Genomic DNA, 19,577 nt, shown 5'->3' on the forward strand with positions numbered 1-19,577 from the left:
GCACCACATTTCTACATTTTACAAACAATAATCACCTGGAGGTGCTGCAGGAATTTCACCTCACTACAAAACATGAGGAAACAACAGCTTACTGCTTTAGAATATTACAAGACACACATTAAACCCACAAGCTCAGTTAGAGCACAACATGGTTCACAAAGTTTGCCAGCGTTATGATTCCATCTCATATACTGGTGCCAAATGTATGTGATAAAATCTGATCAGTCAGTTGAGATTTTTTTACCAATATGATTTTTTTTTTTTTACATCTTTTCGTTCAATTATCAACCGAATGAGTGTGAATGCTAAGCGAGCCAGACAGTATACAAACAGCATAAATAAACAAGTGCACTTTCATTTAGGCTTAAAAAAAATTATTTCATGCAGCAGCTCCTGCGTCTCTTTGTATCACATACCTGGAAGCTCTTTAAACTTTTTCTAAGATGAGTTGCGAAAAAGTGTAACCAAATAAATAAATAAATAAATAATCTTCAAACAGCTAAAATTAAAAGTGAAAAATTGTGAAGAAACATTTCTTTTTCAGCATGTGTATAAATATTCTCTTAACTAGACTAAGGGTTTTTGTTCTAACCTCTGTCTGATCGAAAAGGAACAGAAGCCCTGCAGTAACAGACACAAATGAGGCCTCAGAGTTGGAACTGACAACACAAACATTTAAGAAGTGCTAAAATGTCATCAAAAATTTCAGTGCAGCATACAAGTTCTTCCATATAGGGACTGAATACTTGGGCTTGGCTTGACTGCAAGGGGTGGTTAGTGCTGTCGCCTCACAGCAAAAAGGGCCTGGGTTTGATTCCCCAGCTGGGCAACAAGGGTCCTCTGCCTGGAGTTTGCATGTTCTCCCTGTGTCTGTGTGGGTTTCCTCCTGCAGTCAAACCAATTGGACATGCCCCTACACTGTTTGGAATAAAGGTACTTTGAAGGTACATTTTATGTTAATCAAGGTACAAACAATGTAAATGTACAATCAAACATACAACAGTGGCTTAAAGGTCCAACTGTGTACCTTATGTACGTTTCCCCCAGTGGAAAAGTACAGTTACACACCTTTTCATAACCTAATGTTTTAAAACAGAACAATAAAATAAAAAGCCTGGAGACGAGACGGGGTGTGTGGAGTCTTAGAAAATATAATTTCAGTGGATTATGGTGCAATTATGTTCCCTGACTGAGATGTACTGAGATGTTCCTTTGAGGTACCATCCCAGTGACAAGAGGGGAACTAGAGTCTCTGCCCCAGAGACAGTTTTATGCCTTTTTTTCTGAGATCGTAGGTGTGAGTGTGGGTGTAAATGTGTATGTCTGTCTGTCTGTCTGCCCTGCGATGGACTGGTGACCTGTCCAGGGTGTGTCCTGCCTTTCACCCAATGACTGCTGGGATAGGCTCCAACACCCCCTGTGACCCAGAAGAATAAGCGGCTTAGAAGTGTATGCATGCAGTACTGGTCCAGTTACTGTGAGCTTATGTATAAAATCGCACATATAACAACAAGAACTCTCAGGCAAATTCTAAATGTTACTTCCAACTGTGTACATGTAGTAGTTATGGGTTAAACTAGCAGGCCCCACTTCAACTAATACACCCCCAGTTTGCTGGTTGTAACTGAGTCTCGTGCAGGAAAGAGAGATTAGATAAAGCTCAAGTTAGCTTTTTATTTTCATTTCCTGTTCCATTAAATTATAAAGCATTTACATTCAGACATCTGTAGGAGCTCTATTGTGTATTATGTCTATTGTGTACACACTAGTGAATGCATACACACTTCTGGGACAGTTGTGGGCTGGAGGTTAGGGAACTGGCCCTGTGCCCAGAAGTCCCCAGCACCAACAGTCCATGACTGAGGTGTCCTTGAGCAAGACACCTAACCCCCAATTGCTCCCCGGGTGCCGTGGATAGGGCTGCCCACTGCTCCAGGCAAGTGTGCTCACTGCCCCCTAGTGTGTGTGTGTTCACTAGTGTGTATGTGGTGTTTCACTTCACGGATGGGTTAAAGGCAGAGGTGGAATTTCCCCGGTTGTGGGATTAAAAAAGTATCACTCACTAGCTTCTGCTTTATTTAAGGTGGAATGGTTACTCGAATAAGAAGCCAATATCACCCTCTTAAGATTGAAATTCAGCGTGACTGTGTAAATCTGGTACTGGCTGACATATCATGCAGTGCTCCATAGAGTTCATTACATTTTCTGCATAATGGATGTAGCAATTTTCATGCGAATCATGTGAAGATGGACAGCAGCTGCAAAAACTACAGAAAACCAATGTGGCAGTGAGAAGACCGAAATGAAAAAGATACTTAAGGAGGATGAGGACATATCCGAGCAGGTGGGCAGAGAAAAAATGCAAAATAACATTAGTTATAACACTGTCATGATTGTGTCATATTTAAGATAAAAGCTTTTCATTTTCATTTTCTCAGTAGCGGACCACCTCAGTTATAAAGACATGGATGAGCGAGTTTGGTGTAGAAGAACTTGTCTGGCCTTTGTGGAAAGCCATCCCAGAGGAGTTGAAGCTGTTATAGTTGCAAAGGATGGGCCGACATATTACATCCTATGGATTAAGAATGGGATGTCACTCAAGTTCATATGCGTTTTAAGGCATACGACCAAATACTTTTGACAATACAGTGCAAATCACTTGGCCCTTTCTGAAGCCAAGAAGGCCCTGGGGGGGTCCCCATGGATAGCTAGGAGAGGCAGGGAACAAGGAATGGGCTTCAGTTGGGCTTTAAATTGGGTGTAGAATGTTCTTGGGCTGTATTTGGGTTTAGACCAAAATTTCTGGCCTGTTTAAAGCTCTGCCTCTGACTAGTCTGTGGAGAATGCGTGTTTATTGTTGAAATGGGGAGTGAGCAGACATGTGGATGGAGCCGCCAGGGAAATGAAGCTGAAAGGCAGTCCACGCTGTTCTGTTTGGCTAAATGCAATTTAGTGCATGGTTGTGTTATTTTAGTAGTGTGTGGAGTCATTATACAAACATCCACGCACACACAGCCACACACTCATTTTCCATTTCCCACAAGACATTTGTTTCTGAGCACTGAGTGAATTAGAGGCAGTTAGAGCTCCTAGTCTGTTGACTAAAGGCCACACATCTGGATCTTCATGCTACATCTGAACATGGAACTTCTCCGAATCCACACCCGCATAGCATCCATGCCTAGCACCCACCAGGCGTGGATGATATGCGGGTGTGGGTTCGGAGCTTTTTTATTCTCTTTATGCTAGGTATGCTGACAGCACCCCCTCCAGGACTGCCAGATGTTCTCAAGTCAATGAGTGAGTTACGAAGCCTCATTAAAGTGTTGAACATATCAAAAGTGATCATTACAGCAGAGAAACACTCTGGAATTCAGATACACACCATGACATGATCTATTGTTTAAAATTCTACAAATCTGAACTATGAATACACAGGAAAATGCAGTGAATTTTCCTCAGGCAGATCGTCACACCCAGAGAGAAACCATCACCAAAGACAGCGCCCCTTTGGGGCTTGACCGATATGAACATTTTGTGGTTAAGACCGATACCGTTCACAATTAAAAGTATATTTTAATTTTATACTCAAGTAGTTAAACAGTGATTAATTGACTGATATGACTGTCTATACTCTCATCTTAAATTAAAACAGCAGAAACTCAGCTATAAATAATATAAATATTGTATCACTGACACACAGAATCTTTACACTTGTGGTTTCTGTTAATGACTTCTCATTTTTTTCACAAACTCAGCAGCTCTGTATCATATTTTTTGTGCTGTAATATGTTAATTTCATAATAAAATTATGTGATATCATCTTATCATAGCAAGATCTGAGCTGCAGAGATGCAACAAAAAGGTCAGTAATTATCGGTAATATTTTTGCTGACACCAATAAAAATGCAGGTCGTCTTTTAATATCAGCTGACCAATATATTGGTCAGCTGCTACTCTGTATATTTAACATTTAACCATTTTTTTCTCCTGTCACAAGAAAACCTTCAATCTGCATTGCTGACCATTTTAAAATGCCTTTGTTTTACTCCAGAAGAGAAAACGCACATGACAAAAATCAGGAACTTATCAAAACATGCTTTGCATGCATCTTGCTAATGGTTTCTATAGAGATACTGACCGCTGCTCTTCTGAGTCACAATATACCATAATGTCTGAAAATTAGAGGAAGTGATTCAAGATACGCAGCCCTCAACACTGAGACTGAACTTCTCTGATGACTCACTGGCTTTGATGTCCACCAACAACATGACAGAATATCTATTCATTTGTCAGCTAGATGCAACTGTTAACACACTGTATATGATATTTGAATACAATGCATATACTGTCAAAATATTGCAGATAGCAAACCACAAAAACAAAAACAAAACAAAATCTAAGATGGGTTTCCTAAAAATCATAGCTCCAACAGATGGAAGCCCCCCCCCCAGTATGTCTGGGAAGTTGAACTAATCTTTATACTTGAGTATTCATACAAGAATGGTTCATTGAAAAAAATAAAAAAATCAAACTTTCATACTTTCCTCTTTTGCCAAACACAGTTGATCAGCCAAGGTTTGTTTGTTGTCCAAAGTTTGCTTCTTCAGCTTTACATGGATGCTCTAAGGCTAATGTAGCTAAAAAGCATTGAACTCTTTTTCAGTGACACAGTCTTACAGCTCCAGCACAAAACCAAAGAAGCAAACTTTGGACAACAAGCATGTTTTAGCTGTTCAAGGGGAAAATGGGTAAATTAGATTTTTCAGTGAACTACTCCTTTAATAAAGACATATTTGTTTAACTAAAAGAAGAAATAGACTTGATATAAAGTCCTAAAAAAATTGTTCCATAATCCTTCCATAATTTAATTCTGCATTTTTAAGCAAACAGCGTTATTCACAGTTGCATAGGTCTATGTTCTGCTGCAGCTGGATCCAGGATGCCTCAGTCTTAAGTGATTAAGCACGATGCTGGATAAACTGCTGTAGGCATGTTCGGTGGCGTGTGACTTTTCTTTTTCAACAACGTACCTTCTCTCTGATGTCCTACACTGCAACACAATGAATACACCAGCAGTGAATACTGTTAACAGCGTATTTCATTCCCTGTGGACACCCCTAAGTCTTTGCTCCACTGTAAAGCGGAACAGTTCCTACAGTCACATTGTGTCGTTTCATGCTGGTGTGGACTTGCGTGACCAATTTTGTTTTCGTTCTCTATCTGTTGTGCTGCTAAATCAGTACTAAAAACTACGGAATAAAAGAGAGTGCAGAGACCGCAACTTCATCCTGTGTATACATAAGAATACATAAGCTGCTGTCATTAATGGGAGTGACATAAAAATGCAACCACTTATAGCAATAATTAAAAAAAAATTAAAATGAACATTTGTGACAAATACTTATAATAACATGATATTATATTAAGAAAAAAACATAAGACAATACACGTGCACACATGTAGTGTTCTGTATGTCCTTTTATGGCAGCTTATTACATTTCATAAAATTCACTTTTCAAACAAAGTTACAAAACTTCGCCTGTTTAAAACCACTGCCGCTCCCATAATCCCACTGCCATCTCATGAACCGAGAAAACAATGCATCAAATACCAGTAACAAACTCATGCAAAACAGATGGTGACTGATATAAATGCCGCCTTTACAAAATATTAGTAATTTGGACTGACTACAGACACTTAATTTCTGTTTTCTAAATATGTATTCATTGCAGCCCTGCCCTTAAATATAAAACCTCATCTCTAATTTTCATACCTTCCATCCATTAAGGATCCTGTATACACGTTGCAGATTTCTGTCTTTGGAAAGAAAAAAAAATCTTCTAAATCATCCCTGCCAATGTCTACTTCAATGCATCAAGTCAACCAAGGTAAGAAATAAACAGTATATATAAAAGTGTTTAATGCCTGCAATAGTAATATAATGGTTAGGTTTAAGTTTTAAAGTTGGCTGTATTACTGATGGTGCTTTATATAATTGCACAGTAGTCTTTATTCATTTTCTGCAATTTTTACAGTCTTAACAGGCATTTTGTCTTTGGTTTCTCCAAGATTTATTTTCTTTACTTGAGCTGTGGAGCTGCACATGCCAATAACAATAATATACTAAAACCACTGTACAACTCCAAAATTAAGTATGGGATTCAGAATGTAATAGCAGCCATGTTTAGATGTAGCCTAGTAGTCTATAAATAATGTGACTAATACCTCAATTGGAATACAATGCATTCATGTATACACCTCAACAGGAATAGACTAGTCCGATTGAGGCCATTCCGATTACAAAGTTCAATGTAGCAGGAGCAGAAACTGGTCTGCAGAGGAGACTAAGTTTACGCTTAGAACTTTAAAAGACAGCGGTGGGACGGGAGTCCAGCTTATGTGTCTCAGAACACGACGTCTTCCTCTTGCCCTTCTTTAATAAGGACATGTAAGGTACAATTTCTTGAGTCTGACATCAATTTAAAGTAATTGAAAACACAAGCGCATATGTGAACAGCATGTAAACAGAGATTTTCCATCAGACTGTTAAGTGGAGTGTGAATTTAAACACAGTCTTAATACATAATTGAAATATATTAAATCGGATTGGCAAAAATTTTTGCATGCAAACACAACCTGTGTAGTGGGACGAGAGATACTCTAGTTATCTAAAACAAAACAAAAAAACATGCACAGAGTGAAGTACGGTCTACAGAACATCTTTCTGATTATGTCAGGATTCCAGCCTTAAAGCCCTGCAACCTCTCTGTCATTTGACCAGACTCCAACTTCTTTACAAGGTTTATGGCCACGAAGGATAAGGAGGACATGGAAGCTGTACTGAAGGCAAGACCGTCATAAAAAGGAGTCTGTCTTTTAAACAAACTTGACAGACCAAGTCAACAAACATAAAGGTACTACTATAAGGACAGACTATGTAACATCTGTCTCTGATTCGCCAGAGGGTCATGACCCAGTTGCTCTATGGACATGCTGCATTTGTTGGGAAAAAACATAAACATCCCATTTTTTATAAAAATCCAATTTTCTATTAGCAACGCAGACATCAGGATATTCATAATTTCATGTGACATATGTTCTCTGATTGTGAAACGGTACGACAGTGTAGGGATGTGTAATTGATTCTTTTCCCTCAAGTTTGTGTGTAATATACCTAACATGCCATATTTCATCTCAAATTAAAGGTAAAATCATGCCGGAGCCATTGGAATTGGATCTTCAAAACTGTGACACACCAGTTGCATGACATGAACATAATGTGAATTTAATGTACAGTGTCATAAGGAAAACCTGATTTTAGGTGGTGAAGACTGGAGGAGGACTCCAGACCGCTCCAATGTGGAAGAAATACCAATCAGCCCAGAGGAACGAGTCTGATGAGGAGTGGCTTCCTCCCACATCTAAAATCCATAAAAGTTCCAGCACCTCAAGTTGTCTTTGAAGTTGCAAATCAGAATTCTTCCTTTGACTTCTGATCACCAATTCTGGAGTCTGAACTTTCGGCTCTGACCTTCCAGCTAATCCTGTTTTGACTCTTCAGGAGACAATGTATGCAAACTTTCGGACTGGTATCTCTTTGTAACATCAGTTCACTCTTTGTCCTTTTCTTTCTCTGTTATTGCCTTTTTCTTGGTTTCCCAGTGCTGTGCAGTTTTGTATATCTGCCATGTGCCTTTGTTGCCTTGTAATGTGCATTTTGTTGTCATGTTGGCTCCTCCCCTGTCCTGCCCTGCCTTCACCTGCTCTTTGTCTCCTAGTGCCACCCTTTCATTGGTCTGAGGTTTCTCGTTTTCTGTTAGTATTTATACCCCTGTGTTTGCTCAGTCCCTTTGTCTTGCATTGTCTATACACCTTGCTTGCGCCTGTGTCTTGGATTATAGGTTTTGTTACTCTGGTTGTAGCTTTTGTTTCTGGTTTAGTTCTGTTTGTCTCGTCATGGATTTATCTGTTCCACTAAGCTCTGTCACTGTGTTTGGACTCTGTTGAATCTCATTTAATTAAAAGCAACTCGCACTTGCATCCTGCCTCAACGCCTCCTACGTTACACTCTTACTGTCCTTCACGATCACCGGAGTCAGCAATCTTTTTGAAGCAAGCTTCCAGCCAAAGCTACGTCACTGAACCCAAGGTGCATAAATATAAGCTTCTCTCTGCTTCTCTCCCAATACTGGCATGGCAATCAGTCTTGAGATGTGTAAACCCTCCAGAATCTAATTTGGTGTAAGCTCTGGATAAATAAGTGTAACATTTTTGTTCGTCTTCTGTTTTCACTGAGGCAACTTAATAGTACTGCTTATTTGACTTTACCTATCCTAGGGTTTCAGCCATGTGGCTGCTGAATTTGGGACCAAATTTCTGGCTTTGCTGCATCACATGAACGCAATGAGAAGTGGTTAAAATGAATCACCTTACTTTGGAAGAGAAAATTGTTACCTCAACAAAGTCGATAAAATAGGCTGCGATCCATATAGTTTCCCCTGAACTCCATGTCCCATTAAACTGGCATATAAGCTCTATAAGTACTTTTTAGAACTATGAACACTCGAAGAACCCTTTGCATGATTAGAGGTTTTGTTGCATCATTAAATGTCTTCAGATTGATGGTGCTCTATATGGCCTATAAAGAACCTTTTTGAAAAGGGTTCTCTAGAGCACTAAAAAAGGTCCTTCTATTGCTAATATCAAGCCTGTAACACAGAACAGCTCTTTTTGGTGTTATACAGAACCCCTTTCATAAAGGTTCTACATAGAAACATCTACATCTACATTAACCTGAAGAATGCTTTAATGATGCAAAGTGTTCTTTAAGTGTTCATGGTTCTATATAGAACTATGTTTTTTACTAAAGAACTTTTGATGAACCATCATTTTTAAGAGTGTACTGTGGAAAATAGGCTCTAGCTTCTCCTTGCATGTCAGCACTCACCTACAATCCAGAGGATGAGCAGGTAGTCGATCAGCTCCAGCGCGCCCATGTCGTGCTTCTTGCCCTCGTTATAGACCAGTGAGTAGAGGTTGAGCAGCAGCAAGAAGGTGAAGTACGAGGCGCTGTGGATGATGAACTTGACAAAGGGCGTGTGGATGATCTGACCCACGCGAGAGCGTGGCCCCAGCAGGTAGCAGACGGAAAGCAGAGGCCATAGCAGAGCCACACTCAGAACCGTCACTATCTTCAGCCCCGTGTGCTTGCGGCGGTAACTCGCCATCTCTCCGAACCACACCGTGTTCAGGAACTGCTGGCAGTTGGACTGTGCCACAAACTGCCATGGGACGGGGCAACAGAGAGCATGCAAAACAGAGACAGTAAAAGAGACCTCTTATATCTAACAGCTTCCCAGTACAGTGCTGATAAACGTTTTACCATGACACTATGACATCTTCATGTTTTACCATGACACTATGACAAAAGCCTCATGAATACAGGCCACGGTATTTGTATATATGTGTGTGTGTGTGTGTGTGTGTGTCTATATATATATAAAATGGAGATACAAGGTTTTCTTCTGACAACAGCCATATATGTATGTATGGATGTATGTATATATATATATATATATATATATATATATATATATATATATATATATATATATACACACACACACACACACATATATATATACATATATACATACATACATACATACATATATGGATGCTGTCAGAAGAAAACCTCGTATCACCATTTTTACCCTTTTTCAGTTTTTTAAATAATTTGGAAGTACCAGTTGTCCTTTACATTATGTGGACCAAAAGAAACAGCCCTAAATGATGTGGAAAAAATTCTGGTTCCATTGACTTACATTGAAAGTAAAGTAGTTTTTTTCTTCTCCTGTAAAGTTACCATTTTGGAGATACAAGGTTTTCTATATATACACATAAACAGATTTGCTTTTTACGTGGCTTGTATGAGTGATTTAAGAGAACCTTCATTTCTTCTAGAGTGAGGTGAGCGTTCATAAATCTTCTCAAACAAAAATTTTTCTCCTAGGCCCAAAATCATTTCGGAGCTGTCCAGACTTGTCATATGAGTCAGGGACAATTAATCTGCTCTTCTCTGAAGATAGAGCATCTTGTTTTAAGCCAGTGGTTTGTCTATATTCCATTGCTTCATGATACATAAGGGTCATTCTCCATTTAGAGGGGAAACCATGTCACAAAGGTTGCAGGGCTTAATATGCAGGGCTTTAAGATGCTTAAAATAGTAGGCACAGCTCCAAAAGTCAGTATGTACATTTACACAGCTGGCCTAAGATTATTTTGTCTAATGAGTACTTAGATTTTTCTTTTTCTATCCTATTTCATAGTCACTCTGCATCTGTAAAACAACTCGTCACAAAACCAATTTTCAACATTTGGGAAATCACTTTAATGTAAAACGATATATTAAGAGGTTTAACTTAGGAATTCCTCTCCATGGATCACCACCTTATCGTGGTGGAGAGGTTTGTGTGATTGAATGATCCTAGGAGCTATGTTGTCTGGAGCAAAAGCTCCTGGTAGGGTCTCCCATGGCAAACTGGTCCTAGGTGACAGGCCAGACAAAGTGTGATCCATAATCACCCCTATGAAAACAAGAAAGCAGGACTTGTGTACCCTGCCCGGGTTAGGGTTACCGGGGCCCCACCCTGGAGCCAGGCCTGGGGGAGGGGCTCGCCAGCGAGCGTCTGGTGGCCGGGCATTCACTCATGGTGGGGCCGGGCCCAGCCCGAAGGAGCTACATGAGTCCCCCCTCCCATCGACCCACCACCGATGGGAGGGGCAGTAGTAGGGGTGCGGTGCATTGTGGATCGGGCAGTGTCCGAAGGCGTGGGCCTTGGCGTTCTGATCCTCGGTTGCTGAAACTGGCTTTTGGAACTTGGAACGTTACCTCACTGGCGGGGAAGGAGCCTGAGTTGCTGTGCGAGGTTGAGAGATACCGGCTAGATATAGTCGGGCTCACCTCAACACACAGCTTGGGCTCTGGGTGCAATCTCCTTGAGAGGGGCTGGACTTTTTTCTTTTCTGGTGTTGCCCATGGTGAGAGGCGGCGGGCAGGTGTGGGCTTTCTCTTAGCCCCTCGACTTGGCGCCTGTATGTTGGGGTTTTCCCCGGTGGACGAGAGGGTAGCTTCCCTACGCCTTCAGGTTGGGGAACGGGTCCTGACTGTTGTCTGTGTTTATGCACCGAACAGCAGTTCAGAATACCCAGCCTTCATAGAGTCCTTGGGAGGGGTGCTTGAAAGTGCTCCTCCTGGAGACTCGATTGTCCTACTGGGGGACTTCAACGCTCATGTGGGCAACGACAGTAAGACCTGGAGTGGTGTGATTGGGAGGAATGGCCTCTCTGATCTGAACCCGAGTGGTGTTCAGTTTTTGGACTTCTGTGCAAACCACAGTTTGTCCATAACGAACACCATGTTTGAACACAAGGATGTCCATAAGTGCACATGGCACCAGGACACCCTAGGCCGCAGTTCAATGATTGACTTTGTAGTCATGTCAGCGGACTTGCGGCCATGTGTATTGGACAATCGGGTAAAGAGAGGAGCTGAGCTGTCAACTGATCACCACCTGGTGGTGAGTTGGATCAGGTGGTGGGGGAAGATGCCGGTCAGACCAGGCAAACCCAAACGTATAGTGAGGGTTTGCTGGGAACGTCTGGCAGAAGAACCTGTCAGATTGATCTTCAACTCACACCTCTGTCAGAACTTTGACCAGATATCGGGGGAGGTGGGGGACATTGACTCAGAATGGGCCATGTTCCGCTCCTCCATTGTTGAAGCGGCTGACTGTAGCTGTGGTCGCAACGTAGTTGGTGCCTGGCGGTAATCCTCGAACCCGGTGGTGGACACCCCAGGTGAGAGATGTCGTCAAGCTGAAGAAGGAGTCCTACCGGACATGGTTGGCCTGTAGAACACCAGAGGCAGCTGGCAGGTATCGAGAGGCCAAGCGATCTGCGGCTTCAGTCGTTGCCAAGGCAAAAACCCGGGTGTGGGAAGAGTTCGGTGAGGCCTTGGAAAGTGACTTTAAGTCGGCTCCGAAAAGATTCTGGCAAACCGTCAGGCGACTCAGAAGGGGAAAGCAATGTGCCACTAGCACTGTATATAATGGAGATGGTGTGCTGCTGACTTCGACTGGAGACGTCATTGGGTGGTGGAAGGAATACTTTGAGGACCTTCTCAATCCCACCAACACGTTCTCCAGTGAGGAGGCAGAGTCTGGGGACACGGGAATAGGCTTGTCCATTACTGAGGCCGAAGTCGGTAAGGTAGTTAAAAAGCTCCTTGGCGGCAAGGCTCCAGGGGTGGATGAGATCCGTCCTGAGTTCCTCAAGGCTCTGGATGTTGTGGGGCTGTCTTGGCTGACACGCCTTTTCAACATTGCGTGGACATCAGGGGTGGTGCCACTGGATTGGCAGACTGGGGTGGTGGTGCCTCTTTTTAAAAAGGGGGACCAGAGGGTGTGTTCCAACTACAGGGGAATCACACTCCTCAGCCTCCCTGGTAAGGTCTATGCAGGGGTACTGGAGAAGAGAGTCCGGCTTATAGTCGAACCTCGGATTCAGGAGGAGCAGTGCGGGTTCCGCCCTGGTCGTGGAACACTGGACCAACTCTTTACCCTCTCCAGGATTCTGAGGGTTCATGGGAGTTTGCCCAACCAGTCCACATGTGCTTTGTGGATTTGGAGAAGGCATTCGACTGTGTTCCCCGGGGTATTCTGTGGGAGGTGCTTCGGGAGTACGGGGTACATGGCTCTTTGCTACGAGCCATTCAGGCCCTGTACAAACAAAGCAGGAGTTTGGTTCGCATGGCCGGCAGTAAGTCAGACTTGTTCCCAGTGAGAGTTGGAGTTAGGGCTGCCCTTTGTCACCGATTCTATTCATAATTTTTATGGATAGAATTTCTAGGCGCAGTCAGGGGATGGAGGGTGTCCGGTTTGGTGACCTCAGGGTCACATCGCTGCTGTTTGCAGATGATGTGGTCCTATTGGGGACATCAGGCCGTGAACTTCAGCTTTCACTGGATCGGTTTGCAGCCGAGTGTGAAGCGGCCAGGATGAGGATCAGTACCTCCAAATCTGAGGCCATGGTTCTCACGCGGGAAAGGGTGGAGAGCCCTCTCTGTGTCGGGGATGAGCTCTTGCCTCAAGTGAAGGAGTTCAAGTATCTTGGGGTCTTGTTCACGAGTGATGGTACAAGGGAGCGGGAGATTGACAGGCGGATTGGTGCTGGGTCAGCAGTGATGCGGGCTCTTTACTGGTCTGTTGTGGTAAAGAAAGAGCTGAGCCATAAGGCAAGGCTCTCGATTTACTGGTCGATCTACGTTCCCACCCTCACCTATGGTCATGAGCTTTGGGTAATGACCGAAAGAACGAGATCGCGAATACAAGCGGCTGAAATGAGTTTCCTCCGCAGGGTGGCTGGATTCTCCCTTAGAGATAGGGTGAGAAGTTCGGTCATCCGGGAGGGACTCAAAGTAGAGCAGCTGCTTCTCCACATCGAGAGGAGCCAGTTGAGGTGGTTCGGGCATCTTGTTAGGATGCCTCCTGGACGCCTCCCTTGGGAGGTGTCACAGGCAAGTCCACTGGGGAGGAGACCCCGGGGAAGACCCAGGACACGCTGGCGTGACTATATCGCCCAGCTGGCCTGGGAGCGCCTCGGAATCCCTCCCAGGGAGCTAGTGGAAGTGGCTGGGGAAAGGGAGGTCTGGGCCTCATTGCTCAGGATGCTGCCCCCGCGAGCCGAACCCCGGAGAAGCGGAAGATGATGGATGGATAGATGGAACTTAGGAATTTGTATAATACAGATGCATTCATTACACTACATGTTACACTACATTTAAAAGAATATGTATTGTATTTAAAAAAAATCATTTGATTTCGATCATGGGTGTTATCAGGACTCTTATTACATTTTAACACAGTATTTTCCGCTCTTTTAAACTGCTTCTTTGGGTCAAGGCTCATCAGAGAGAAGGCAACTCAAAACATGAGAAGGCGAGTCACATTTCATTAATTCATTAAGTCACTATATTTCATTAATGTATTAATACTTTTCTTTATCAGACAACTCATATCTTCCATGTGTCACTGGTCGTATGTGTTTTAATGGCTGGGTAATTAAAATTGTCGAAATAATGGCATATATATAGTTTTTATTACTTGATTTTAAATAGTTACACAGGGTCACCTGTTCGGCCAATGAGTCAATCCCCAATTTTAACCAGAATGTCACTGGAGTCACCATCACTGGTGTTACACCATATTCATACAACACCAGCAACTAAATTATGTTTGGAATTAAGCTCGCATTTTTGCACATATGATAATAGGAGATGTTAATGGACATATTAATATCACAGTCTTGGGATGAAAGAATTACATTTTTAAAAAATATATCCACTTGAATTCCCACTCCAAATGGAGAATGACCCATAGTCACACTGAAATTCTGTTTGATGGCATTTTTTACTTTTCTTTTACAAACAGAACTTTCAACGGTTTTTCAAATGTCATTAGTGTTAAACTGACTACTGAGGTCACTGTAACATACTATAATATAAGCAATCTTTTTAAACTGCAAACTTAAAGATGTGGTACTTTTTTTGGTTTCTTAAATTAAATTATTAATATTATTGTAAACTATGTCTAACTCATTATTCAGCGGAGTGTGCACACATTTATTTATGAATTGGCATCAAATAATGAACGTTTGCTGAATCTGAGCCACTCATGGGAGCTACTTCACAATAAAAGAAAGTAAAAGTTAAAACTAAATTTTAACATGGTATTTGTTGTTTTAGTGCAGTATTACACAGTACCGCATTATATTCCTTCAGCCTCGTCCAATTGAAGTAAATCACTTCAAATCATCTGAGAATCTCTGTAGTGTCCACCAATCCTCACTGCTATCCTAGCCACAGATCTATACGCTATTAAATACAACCACGCTAGCATTACTACAACCTTCAAACTAAATAATAACGAAACAGTAATTCTATCTTTATTCAGCATAAAATGATGCCAGACTTATTTTTACCCTTTCAGCTTGAGAAAAGAAGCTAAACTGAGGTAAGATATCAAGATAGCCAGGTAGCTACCTTGCTAGCTTTAACTTTTAGCTTATTGCTGTTCTCCTCATCAACAACTCATTTCTGTCATCTGATTTACCCATTCTATCAGTTTAACAATGCCTGAAACAATAACTAATATAAACTGTAATAACTACTATGAATTTTGCCTCCGCAATAAGATATTCAGCTTCCCAACAGTAGCGTTAGCTACTTCTGCATTCAACAGCAAGAAAGCAAGCGAGAATGAATGAATGAATGAATGAACGAATGACTTAAAGCTAATTTGGCTTATGGCTGCAAAAAATGGATTAAAAAGGATCTTGATTACTCAATGCAACTATGAAAAATCAGTGATTCTGAAGACCACAGTAGGGCTCTGTGAAAATCCCTGTTCTAAGCCAAAAGTCATGATTCGCATTAAATCAGGAACCACGCAGCCCTGATGTGGCTGACTAAAGCCAACAGTAGGTATGACCATGCTGTTTCAGTTCCATTCACCGTTAGCTATGTTAGCATTTTAGCCACAATATCCTTTGCAGCTCCTGACCTCCTTCTGATTGTATCTGATGGCCAGTTTGAGCCGGTTGAGGTTCATACGCTCCTCCAGCAGCCCTCTCTTGTCCACGTGATCTTCGCTGGACGTGTGGTTCAGGATGACTTCCAGCTCACGAGAGTTCCGGGCCTGGGCCAGCAGGTCCTTGGCGAACATCTTGCACTGCTTGGCCAACTCTTCATAATCGTTCCTGTTTCCCAAAGAGAGAGCGTAAAATGCCAGTGGACACACTGTTGTCCACCTGTCTGACAGATCAGAAAGTGAATAAAGAATGGTCATGCCAAAGAGCAGCAACTGATGAAACATTTTACAGCTTTCAGGCTAAAAAGCTCAAACATCCGTTAAAAATGTCAACTTCCTGCACCAAAAAACTACTTTTAATAATATTGTTTCACTGGAGCCTGAATACGTATCACAGAGCTCTTCACAACATATCCATAAGCATCAAAATAAAAATATATATTACTTACACTGAACAGACAAAAACAGACAATTTATTATTAAAGGAATAGTGAATCTAATGTATATGGACCATTCTACAGTCCCACAGTAAAAATGCTAATTAAAACAATTAAGTATTCAGACCATAGACATGTACATGGATTATGTTACGATCAATTTAAACCCAATTTAAACCCCACTGATTAAGTGAGTAATATTTTAAATATATACAAAATCAACACTTAAAGAGTGCATTCTGTTGGGAGGTGACTCCCAACCCCTAAATTTCAACTGAAAATGTGGGAAAATAACATCATATTTATTTAAAAAAACATAATTTAATATACGTCTTTTCACTTTTTGATTACTATTTAAATGTTGATAGATTTAAATTTATCACAAGTTTAATTTTTTAACATGAATCACTTTATTCAGAAAATGCTGTCAAACGTTTTCATGTCACTACCGAAACACAGTTTTAGTCTGTGGACGGAGCCTCATTTTAGACACCCTCCTGCATTTTAGAGCAGGAAGTGGGGCAGCATCCCTGTCCCTCATGGGCACACGGTAAGCAACTGGACCCCATTATCCCATCACATAAGTAAATGTGTCCCAAAGTCTGAAAATCAGTGTAGCCTTAAGATCTGTCACTGCTAAAAAACACTTCATTTCCTTCAGGATCAATGAAGTATCTATCTATCTATCTATCTATCTATCTATCTATCTATCTATCTATCTATCTATCTATCTATCTATCTATCTATCTATCTATCTATCTATCTATCTATCTATCTATCTATCTATCTATCTATCTATCTATCTATCTATCTATCTATCTATCTATCTATCTATACCATTTATTACTGGTATAACTGTTCAAAGCTGTGTTTGCCAGTCCTGTTCCGGCTACTGTTTTCCAGCTCTATGCAAAATGAACTAAAACTGTCAACACTCAAACCATCACTACTGAAACACTTGGTAAACTTTCTGTAATGTTATGATTTGTTCACGGCAGTAACAGAATGGAATGTTCAGGCATTTATTTGAATTAAAATAAACATTTATTAAGGTATAAAGGTGTCATTTCAGTCCAAGTCAGTAAAAAGTGACTTTGATCAAATTTGGTAGAATGATTCATAAACCTTTTCCTCTGATATTCTCTAACATCCAATCCAGCATTTCCTGCTGATGATCTCTCTCTCTCTCTCTCTCTCTCTCTCTCTCTCTCTCTCTCTCTCACTCTTTATTTTTCTCAGTACCTAAATTCCACCTCCACCAGACTGAGCTCCTTGAGGTCAGCGCTGAGCTCAAACGCTCGGAGGATGGGGTCCTCCTCCGTCAGCATGATAAGTGATGGGCTGGCCAGGCAGCGGTAGATATCCAGCCGAAACCTGCAGGAGAGAAAGATTATCAGTCAGGCAGAACTGTAGCATGAATAAGCAACTTTTTGCAAAATAAAGGTTCCACAAAGATTTTTGTGGAGCCATCACCACTTTTGGTTTCCTGAAGAACCTTTTAAAGGATTGCTGTTTAGACAATCCACTCTTGTAAACGACAAAGTGAATATGAAGAACTGTAAAGCCTGGTGAAGAACCTCCACATAACATAAATATATAGCTATATTAGGGATACGCAATAATATTGGAATCACATCTGCATCCGCAGATTACTGCTTTAAAAAATGACTGACTTTGGACATCCAATGTCATTAAACAGCCCATCTTCTAGGTTCTTCTTGTCTTTCATTTCTGTCTTTGAGGTCCACTTATATTGTGTGGTTTTATGTGCCAAAAACAGTCATAATTAATTTTCACCCGACCTGTCCAACATCTCTTAGAAGTAAACAGGCCGTTTTTGTCACTGTGCCTTTATGGCTGATATATATAAAAGATCTCTGTTCTGACTGGCTGCCCTGTTTAGTGCCTCTTTTACAAAGCAGTATGTGATGAAACACCCCTTATAACCCCAGCATACGTGGGCATAGCTAAACTGATGTGGACTGAGTAGGTGGAAATCTGTAAATACTTGGTGGTGGGTATGTCAAGTCAAGCCAATGTTTATTTATACAGCTCTTTTTACAACAGGTGTTGTCACAAAGCAGCTCTAGAGAAAAATGAGCGTCGCCAATGGCAACAGTGGCAAGGGAAAAATCCCTAAGAGCAAGAGGAAGAAACCTACAGAGTAACCAAGACTCAAAAGGGAAACCCATCCTCCTCTGGTCAACACCGGATGGCAAACAGCATAGCAAACAGCATTAACTATGTAGCCAGCCACATGCAAAGGCTCATGTCATGTGCGCACCCTTCAACAAAGGCTATGTTCACATTACCAGGCTGAAGTGGCACAAATCTGATTTTTTGGCCTAATGTGACCTGTGTATCTGGTGTTTTCAGGGCAATGTGAACACAAATCTGATCTTTTCAAATCCGACCTGAGTCACTTTCATATGTGGTCCTAGATCGGACATATATCCGATTTGTGGCCGTGCGACCTTAATGTGATGCTCCGATCGGTATTCATGTGATTTGTTTCCGCCGCACATGCGCCATCATTCAGCGTTACCATGGCAGCAGTGCCGAACAGAAGTTAAAGCCTGTAAACAGTGAAAAAGCAGCTCATCTCACCTTTTTCTCCTTTGTCTGGCTCTAGTAATGAAGCTGAGAGCTGATCAGAGTTAATGATCTTCACAGCGAAGCTCGTTCTGCTTGTTAGCTTGAGCTGACGATGCATGTGATTCATTCATGTGAATTCATGTGATTCATTTATGTGAATTCATGCGATTCATTCATGTGATTCATTACTGAGTAGGATGAGCTCATGTGGGTCATTTCAGGACGCTGGTGCATTCACATTAATGACAGATCTGAATCTTTTTCCTAAACAACTGTGAACCATCTAGAGATCGGATTTGAGCAAAAAATCGGATTTGAACAATGAGGCTTGTAATGTGAACATAGTAAATGGGACTATTTTTGTTGTTTATTGTTGTTATCTGTTAATTTAATATAAAAATGAATTGTGACTGACTTTGGTACACAAGATGACAGAAATGTTCTAAATGGATCTTAAAAGTAAGAAGAAAAGAAAAAAGTAAGATATAAGGCCTCTCCAGGCTGGTGTAGTGATTCCTGCTATTTTTCAAACTACAAATACATGAAAAGGCTCAAGAATAACATAAAGCATACCAAGATGTTTCTACCTGGAACTGTATCTGTGTATTTTACAAACAAATCCATCTTATATCTTCTACAAAGACTACAATAAGATACAGAAACTCTGTTTTCCAAACTATATCCAGAGTCTCAGTGAAATATTACTTTCCACTGGGTGCCTAGAAGATAAATCATACTACAACAAGTGCCAGATTTCTCAAGTTATTGGAACTGTAATATCTAAAACAGCCCTGCCGCTCTGGATATGCCATAAACATTGAAAAAGAAACAATCCTAATACGGCAGGAGCATAAAACATGTCAGAATAAGATGGGCTGTGTCCGTTTGCCCTTTC

At 41.3% G+C, this 19,577-nt stretch overlaps 1 protein-coding gene across 1 annotated transcript in view; it reads right to left on the minus strand.

Annotated features, from left to right (window-relative positions):
* trpc1 (transient receptor potential cation channel, subfamily C, member 1) overlaps positions 1 to 19,577 on the minus strand; it is a 50,894-nt gene that overhangs the window by 19,759 nt on the left and 11,558 nt on the right. Inside the window, exons 5-7 of the mRNA XM_017705267.2 lie at positions 17,330 to 17,461; positions 15,624 to 15,819; positions 8,951 to 9,284 (exon numbers count right to left, since the gene is read on the minus strand). Coding sequence (XP_017560756.1) covers positions 8,951 to 9,284; positions 15,624 to 15,819; positions 17,330 to 17,461 — 662 coding nt within the window. The remainder of the gene's footprint in view (positions 1 to 8,950; positions 9,285 to 15,623; positions 15,820 to 17,329; positions 17,462 to 19,577) is intronic.

The sequence above is a fragment of the Pygocentrus nattereri genome, chromosome 3 (assembly GCF_015220715.1).
Source record: "Pygocentrus nattereri isolate fPygNat1 chromosome 3, fPygNat1.pri, whole genome shotgun sequence".
Classification (NCBI taxonomy): Eukaryota; Metazoa; Chordata; class Actinopteri; order Characiformes; family Serrasalmidae; genus Pygocentrus; species Pygocentrus nattereri.